This window comes from Astatotilapia calliptera, chromosome 10 (genome assembly GCF_964374335.1).
Source record: "Astatotilapia calliptera chromosome 10, fAstCal68.1, whole genome shotgun sequence".
Classification (NCBI taxonomy): Eukaryota; Metazoa; Chordata; class Actinopteri; order Cichliformes; family Cichlidae; genus Astatotilapia; species Astatotilapia calliptera.
The window spans coordinates 34,345,429-34,353,821 of NC_137431.1; the positions used below are offsets into that span (position 1 = coordinate 34,345,429).

The 8,393-nt window shown below is 45.1% G+C and overlaps 1 protein-coding gene across 1 annotated transcript; it reads left to right on the forward strand.

Moving 5' to 3' along the window:
- Window positions 1-1,566: 1,566 nt before the first annotated feature.
- On the forward strand, window positions 1,567-4,125 carry LOC113031048 (uncharacterized). Its single transcript, XM_080307649.1, has 4 exons — window positions 1,567-2,233; window positions 3,162-3,370; window positions 3,460-3,577; window positions 3,781-4,125. The coding sequence occupies exons 1-4, from the start codon at window positions 1,739-1,741 to the stop codon at window positions 3,955-3,957; spliced, it is 999 nt and encodes a 332-aa protein (XP_080163775.1). The 5' UTR covers window positions 1,567-1,738; the 3' UTR covers window positions 3,958-4,125.
- The last annotated feature ends 4,268 nt before the right edge of the window (window positions 4,126-8,393 follow it).

The following is an 8,393-nucleotide window of genomic DNA, read 5'->3' on the forward strand; positions in this document are numbered from 1 at the left end:
CAGCTGACACCAGTGATCTGACAGCTTACACTACAGATGAATGTTATTTTGCTGACTTCAGGGGTGAAAATGTTAAATCCTGCAAAATACTTGACACATATCTGTTTCTTATTTCTGATTTACTGCTAAATGTTGATATTATTCAAATATGTTAAAATGTAATGTGAATTAAATGTTTTTATATAGAAACAGTAGTAGAGGCCAGGCGTGGCCATTACGAGGCCTAACAACAACAGTTAGAAACAAACAAATAATGGTGCAGTAACATCGGCTGTAGATGTGATCATCACAATGAATCCAGGGCGCTTCTGTCTGGTGACCTCGGCATATCAATGTCGAAAAAACTGTGGGAGGAGCCACGGGAGTTCAGGGTCGGATCTGAGACCCCTTAGGAAGGACTTTCATTGGACGTCAAAGAACTTCTGTCCACGAGCTCAGGAAGTTCTCAGGGCGTGCAGGGGAACAGCTGACATGTACTCGATTTATTGTCGAGGGTGGAAAGAGGACTTTGAGGAGCTCCTGAGTCTGACCGAACCTTCGTCTGTGAAGGAGACACAGCCTGAAGATTTGGGGGAACCTCTGCAGATACACTGGCAGAGATGCTGTCTGGTTCAGGACGTCAGGACTGACTCAGACTTGTCCTGAGATGATAACGGCTCTGTACATCACGGGCTGTTTGGGCTTTAAGGTGCGGACAGCACCTTTGTACTGGCAGACTGAGGTGGTTCCCTTTGGAGGTCTTCCAGGCAGGAGACCCCGAGTGAGACCAGAACCTGCTGGTCTGGTTAGGAAGGCCTCAGAAGTCTGGAATACGGCTCAGCCTGCAGGTGACCTGACTTTGATGGATGGATATGTTTTTACAAGCAGACACTTCTGATGAGCGCTGGGGTCAGAGCGCAGCTTGTTTTTGTAACGTTTTTTATTGTTGGCAAGAGTGTTAATAAAAAAATCGTTAATCATGAAACAGAAACACGAGAACACAAAGAGAAGAAGAGCGTTGGGTCAGGTCTAAATGACCTGTTCAAGTTCAATAAGCAGAAAGAGGTGAACATGTTTCAGTAAAACGACCCTGATGGTTTCCATCACAGCACGAACGTCCGGCTCATATCGGCCTCGGGTGAATTCTGCTCAGCCCGGACGCAAGTGAAGGAGGAAGAAACCACAGTGACATCAGAAACAGTTTGGCACCCGCACTTCCTGTCTCATTACATCACACAGTTTCCTACAACTCAGAGGAAATACACCAGACAAGCCTTTTATGGAAATGTAAGGTCGGTTAGGTTCACTGAACAAAACCATGACAGCAGGTCCTCGGTGATGAAGCAGAATTCAAACAAACAACAACAAACCTCAAACATCTGAAGACGAATCAAACTGAAACTTCAGGCAAGACGTGCAGTCAATGAACCAAAACCAGAACGCTGTGTGTGTGTGTGTGTGTGCGTGTGTGCGTGTGTGTGTGCGTGTGTGCGTGTGCGTGCGTGTGTGTGCGTGTGCGTGTGTGTGCGTGTGTGTGTGTGTGTGTGCGTGTGCGTGTGTGCGTGCGTGTGTGCGTGTGTGTGTGTGTGTGTGCGTGTGTGTGTGTGTGTGTGTGTGTGTGCGTGTGTGTGCGTGTGTGTGCGTGTGTGTGTGTGTGTGTGTGTGTGTGTGTGTGTGTGTGTGAGAGAGACTGGGTGGGGTCTGAATAAAAGTGTGTCCCGTCAGATATCAGAGACTACTTCTCTTCAGCTCACCCTCCATGATCATGCAGACGCAGACAAACAGCCGAAACTATCCTGAACATTTCATAGAGGGTCAGCATGTGCGGCTGAATGATTTAAGAAGTACAGCTGAGCGTCAGGGTTTGGAGAACCAGTACCTCTACAAAGAAGACATCCCTGACTACCCCCGACCCGAGTTCTACGTGTCTCACCTGAAACATGACACAGAGCGACGGGGGCTATGTGGGATCCGGAAGGACAGAGGCTTCAAGGATCCTCGTGGAGGCTCCTCGGATCCTCGCCATCTCTCCCTGGTGTGGTGGAGTCTGGCTGTGGGACCCGAGGAGATCCAAGCGGCTGAGACGAGGCTCCTGAAGAAGACCTACCCAGACGGGATGGAGGAGCAGGCTGCAGAGCAGGAGAGCTTCCTGTGGAAGTTCGCCTCCTCTCCAGCCTTCAGGAGGAGGTCGAGACTGGGCTCGTACCGCTTCAGGTTTCCTCTGGAGGAGGTGCTGACGGCCTACAGCGAGCAGGTAATCCTACGTTTAAATGACTGTTTGCATTCACAGAGCTGACATCACCGCCCGTGAGCACCATAAAAGAGTCAGAGATGTCTGTGAACTTCATGTCAAACACTTTTCAGAGGCAGAGTTTGAACATGAATATCTAAAACACTGTTAACAACAGAAACCTGACAGTTTCACCCACATGGAAAAGATATGAATAAATCTTATAAAGTTTGTGTCTGTCTTGTGTGAAACTTGTATGAAAAGCATAAAGAGTGAAAACACATATAAGAGCCCTTGAAAAATTATATAATGAAACTTGTATGTTTTGGATACTTACTAAAACAATATATGAAAGTAATGAGAAAGTGGCCACTTTCATGAGTAAATCATATAAGTTTTTACTATTTCTTTTCCATATGGGCACTGGTGGGTCTTACCAGAAACATGAAACAGGGTCTAGTATTCAAATATCAATGCAAATTCAAATAATAGTAGTCCTGTAAAAAAACTGCAAACAATAACCTGGGACTGTTTCTGAATGATGCATATTTATATTTCTCCATAATGTTAAAACACTGAATACTGTAATATTACATTCTTAGTCACAAACTGAAGAACGTGCTTTTTTCGTTCAGCTTACATGGACTCAGTAAACATTTCAGGTGGAAACACAAACATCAGCCGACTGGAACAGACCCAGACTCAGCTGATGATGGTTCAAATATACTCGCAGACAAAACCTGCAGATTGTTAAAAGATTCTTTTCTCAGTTAAAGCTCAAATAAAGTGTAATCACAACATTCCTGACAACACTGAACAACAGGGCACTTCCATCCTTCGTTTACAGCGAGCTGCTGTCGTGACTCAAAGCGCACGTCGACCGAAACTCGCTGTGCCGCGTCACTCTTTCTGTCTCTGGAAGTAAAACTGAAACTTCTGTTATCGTCCCCAGTTTTGCCCTGGAGCTCCGCCCATCATGAGGGTGTTCAAGACCTCGCTGTACAAACAGGAAGTGCAGTACTCTGTGCTGGTCCACAGCCCGGCCAATCAGCTGCTCTTCTCAAAGTTTCCTTTGCTCCCTGATGATGACCCGGACGCCGTCTGCACTTATAGAGACGGACGCTTCATCTGGAGACCGGAGGCCATGTGTAAGACACACAGGTAAGAATCACACAGGTAAATGTGGAAATGACCTCCAGTGAGAGACTAAAAGCGCCCTCTGACCTCTGTGTCTCTGCCCGTCCTCTCAGCTACGAGTTGATCCGAGGACCTGACGAGAACCAGATGGACGCTCGGGGGCCGATTAGGCACCCAGAGTTTTATGTGTGGGATCACGTCGCCGTCGCCCTGCACATGGAGAACAGACAGGTACCTTCGCTGCTCCTCCTCCTCACTATCAGCCAGCCGGCTCCTCCAGCCCGCCCCAGACTGCATCCACCACAGCGTGAGCGCTGAAAGGCTTTGAATGAACCGCCGTGTGAAGAGCTCAGAGTGCTGGACCATCACGTCTGACTCTGACAGTTTAATTTGTGACTGAGCTTCAGTTTCATGGTTGTCTTTTTCTGTTTCAGGTGCTGAGGTTTGATCCTGAGCAGCTGAGAGAAAACCTGAGGTTCTGCTGGAGGGACAACAGGACAATCATACCCCAAACACGCTTTGATCACTTCTGCAGAGCCCACTCCCTCCTTAGACGCCTGTGGCCCAGATACTCCTGGCTGGAGAAGGAGCCCCCACTCCGGCCTACCTGAGGCAATGAATCCACATTTGTCCTGACAGCTGCCTCGAGTGGACACTAGGAGAACTGCAGTCTTTGTTTTCTTATTAAAAATACTCTAGTAAAAGTAAAAGGTATCTCTGAGGTTGTGTCTACTATGAATGTGATAAAAATAAAGAAATAAAGATGAAATGAAGATAAATGAACTCGGGGTGGCATAAGCTCCACCCCCGGCAGCCCTGAACTGGATCAGTAGAAGATGATGGGCTCAGAGTTCCAGCAACACAACTTCTATCACACCTGGAGACTGATGAGGTACAATACAAACAGTACAGCGAGTAGCTAGGACGCCAATGTCACAGCCTGGCCCTCGCCATAATTTGTATCATGGTGGCTGGACTTTGTTCTCTGTGTTCTGTGCCTTTAAATGTCTCTGCAGGTCCCTGCTGATTTGAGAGCTGGCAGCTGCTGATTGGTTCCCTGATCAAGTGGCTTTTTTAAAAACCCTCCCCAGCAGCAGCAGCTGAGCTGTGTGTGTGTGTGTGTGTGTGTGTGTGTGTGTGTGTGTGTGTGTGTGTGTGTGTGTGTGTGTGTGTGTGTGTGTGTGTGTGTGTGTGTGTGTGTGTGTGTGTGTGTGTGTGTGTTCGTGTTCCTGTTCCTGTCTAGCTATCTTTATGAGGACGGAAAGCTGCATTCTACTATACTTGTGAGAACCAACAGTCACTCTTCATGCAGCTGAGTACATCAAGTGTTTAAAATAGAAGCTGTGCAGGTCTGAGATCAGCAGCTCTCTGAAACACCAAACTGAGGTCCTGGTAATGCTGATATATAGTGACACAGTTACATGAGTGATTCAATTCAATTCAATTCAATTTTATTTATATAGCGCCAAATCACAACAAAAGTCACCTCAAGGCGCTTCATAGATACAGAGAAAAACCCAGCAATCATATGACCCCCTATGAGCAGCACTTTGGCGACAGTGGGAAGGAAAAACTCCCTTTTAACAGGAAGAAACCTCCGGCAGAACCAGGCTCAGGGAGGGGCGGGGCCATCTGCTGTGATTGGTTGGGGTGAGAGAAGGAAGACAGGATAAAGACATGCTGTGGAAGAGAGACAGAGATTAATAACAGATATGATTCAGTGCAGAGAGGTCTGTTAATACATAGTGAGTGAGAAAGGTGACTGGAAAGGAAAAACTCAATGCATCATGGGAATCCCCCGGCAGCCTACATCTATTGCAGCATAACTAAGGGAGGATTCAGGGTCACCTGGTCCAGCCCTAACTATATGCTTTAGCAAAAAGGAAAGTTTGAAGCCTAATCTTGAAAGTAGAGATAGTGTCTGTCTCCTGAATCCAAACTGGAAGCTGGTTCCACAGAAGAGGGGCCTGAAAACTGAAGGCTCTGCCTCCCATTCTACTTTTAAATACTCTAGGAACAACAAGTAGGCCTGCAGAGCGAGAGCGAAGCGCTCTAATAGGGTGATATGGTACTACAAGGTCATTAAGATAAGATGGGGCCTGATTACTTAAGACCTTGTATGTGAGGAGCAGGATTTTGAATTCTGGATTTAACAGGAAGCCAAAACAGGAGAAATCTGCTCTCTTTCTAGTCCCTGTCAGGACTCTTGCTGCAGCATTTTGGATCAGCTGAAGGCTTTTCAGGGAGTTTTTAGGACTTCCTGATAATAATGAATTACAGTCGTCCAGCCTGGAAGTAATAAATGCATGAACTAGTTTTTCAGCGTCACTCTGAGACAGGATATTTCTAACTTTAGAGATGTTGCACAAATGGAAGAAGCAGTCTTACATATTTGTTTAATATGTACATTGAAGGACATGTCCTGGTCAAAAATGACTCCAAGGTTCCTCACAGCGTTACTGGAGGCCAAGGTAATGCCATCCAGAGTAAGAATCTGGTTAGAGACCATATTTCTAAGATGTTCAGGGCCGAGTACAATAATCCTTTTTTGTCTTTAACTTTATCAATAAAACAGCTGCAGCCTTCACTACAGCACATGTGGTACTTTAACCTTTGTACTGTTTTCCTCACTTAATTTTACAGTTAAAATGTGAACATGTTGGATGATCTGTCTGCTGTCACTGGGTGGTGCTGAGGTCTGAATCTGAGCGCAGCTCCTGTAATCACAAACTGAAATATAAAGTTGATCTCTTACATCTGAAATAAAGCTGATCCTTCTGACCTCTCACACTCAGGATCTGAAGCTCTTCTCTTACATTTTTTAGTCCTACAGTTCTGCTGATATGAGCTGTTTTTTTAAAAAAGGACGAAGCCTTTTAAACCAGCAGATTATCCAGTATAATGTTTACCGTTGACTTGTTGGAGCTTGTAAATGCAGGTCTACAAAGATGAGATGATGGAGCAGGTTTGAGTCCTGGTTCAGTCTGCTCACTGATAAAAGCTATTTTGGAGAGAGGTATAAATAATCTATGCAAATCATATAAAATTTACTCTATTATTGCACTCAGCCAAGGAATTATAAAGTAATGGGTTAATTATACTCTTTTCTTAAGAGTAACAACATTACATTAAAAAATGCAGTAAACTATACCCCCAAACCGTGAGTCTTATGTTCCTAATTGCGCCAGACCGCTTTTTGACTGAGCGGGACAGCAAGAAATTCTGTGTCTTTTCTTCGGCTTCCATCGAACCGATCGAACCACAGAAGTGAAGGTAAGCTATTTACACAGGGTGAATAATATATAATAGCGCATGCAAATGGTAATTTTTGATGTGATGAGCTGTTACACTTTACTTGTATTGCTTAGGTCTGTGTAATGCACCACAGACCTAAGCACAGCATTCCACAGCCACAAGAGTAGAAAACACAACCCACATTCCTTGGAAGATTTCAAGACTAATGTTCTTCATCAATACCAAAAGAACCCGGACGAAGAATGTGACATTGTTGACGCTGACAATGAATGTGGCTCAGTCCTTGAGGTGGACGTAAACAAAATTATTACTAAGAAAGTGGGGCTACTCCTCCTGAAAATGGAGAGCATTTTCAATGTCTCCAATTCATGCATTGACGAACTAGTAGAAGAACTTCATTTCCTTACAGCATCTGCATCTGGTCCCATCATTAAAGAAATAATTCTGAGCACTTTGAGAAAACATGGCTGTACATTGGAAGACTCAGTGATTTCAGAACTGGTCAAAGACCTTTGCCGGCTAAGCCCTGTCTGTGCTGCTTTAAGAGTGGAAGGGCCTTTAAGCAGTCAGTTCAGAAGGGAGCAATTTAGAAAGGAGCATCTCTCATTGACTGAACCTGTTGAGTACATACTTGATAGTATAGATAATAAAACATTTCAGTATATACCAATCCTCCCATTATTATCTCAACTTGTGGACAACAGAGACATTCAAAACACAATATTACAAAACAAAAGGCCATCTGATGTCTCTTCGGAATACAAATCATTTAATGATGGATCTTTGCTAAGAGAAAACAGCTTTTTATGTGAAATGTATTGAAAAAGCAACTAAATCAGTTTCCCTCTCTCCAATGATTGGCTCCTTTGCTTCACTCTGGCTGTGAGCATCAGTGCGATGGACTTGTCACACTGCAGCAGGCTGAAGTCCTCTGTCAGCTGATTGGTTAAAATGCTGTGTGTGTGTGTGTGTCTCTATCCTTCCTCTCAGCTATGAGTTGATCCAAAAACCTGACGAAAAGCAGATGACCGACGTGAGTAGGAAGACTCCTTATTATTATGTTTGGGATAATGTCGCCATCGCCCTGCACGTGGAGCGCGGACAGGTACTGTCACCTCCTCCTCACTCTGTACAGCAGGTGTCTTTGTGTGATAAAGTGTAGTGTGTACTTGTGAGCGTTTCGTTCACTTTGTTTTGTAGTTTCTCCTTGTAAACGCTCGACTTCTCTGCTCTCTGTCAGGTGCTGAAGTTTGACTGTGACCTTCTGAAAAAGAACCTCACATTCTGTGAGGAAAACCCTGCGATATCCCTGTGTAACACCCACTTTGATGACTTCAAAGTTGCTGAAGCCTTGGTGGAACGTTTGTGGCCTGACTCAGGCTTCCAGCTGAAGGAGGAGCCTTCACTCGAGCACTTCAAAGGTAATAAATCTATACATCTCTTATTTGTGAGCCTGCGCTGGCTCGTCTGACCTCCTCTCTGTTTCTCTTCAATAGAAGAACCAAAGGAGGAACCAATGGAGCATGAAGACTCCCAGCAGTGAGACGACTACTGTGTTTTACTTTTATGAAAACCAAACACTTCATATTCGCGTGCTCTCAGCCTGCAGCTCTGAATCTGATGTGTCCCCATGCTGTTAGCGAGGGGGGCGGGGTTTAAATGCACGCTGTCTGTGTTCACGTGGAAGATGGAGAATAAAGTTGTTTTGAATCTGTGCGTCTGTGTGTAACACCAGCTGCATCCACTGACCGTGTAACCGTGGTGTTATAGTGGTACATGTGGTTGTAGAGTC

What these genes read in the sequence shown, in the direction of transcription:
- LOC113031048 (XM_080307649.1), top strand. Translation starts at nt 1,739, where the DNA reads ATGATCATGCAGACGCAGACAAACAGCCGAAACTATCCTGAACATTTC. An exon ending in GCCATGTGTAAGACACACAG is followed by an intron (nt 3,371 to 3,459) that starts GTAAGAATCACA and finishes CCGTCCTCTCAG; the next exon opens with CTACGAGTTGATCCGAGGAC. An exon ending in TGCACATGGAGAACAGACAG is followed by an intron (nt 3,578 to 3,780) that starts GTACCTTCGCTG and finishes TTTCTGTTTCAG; the next exon opens with GTGCTGAGGTTTGATCCTGA.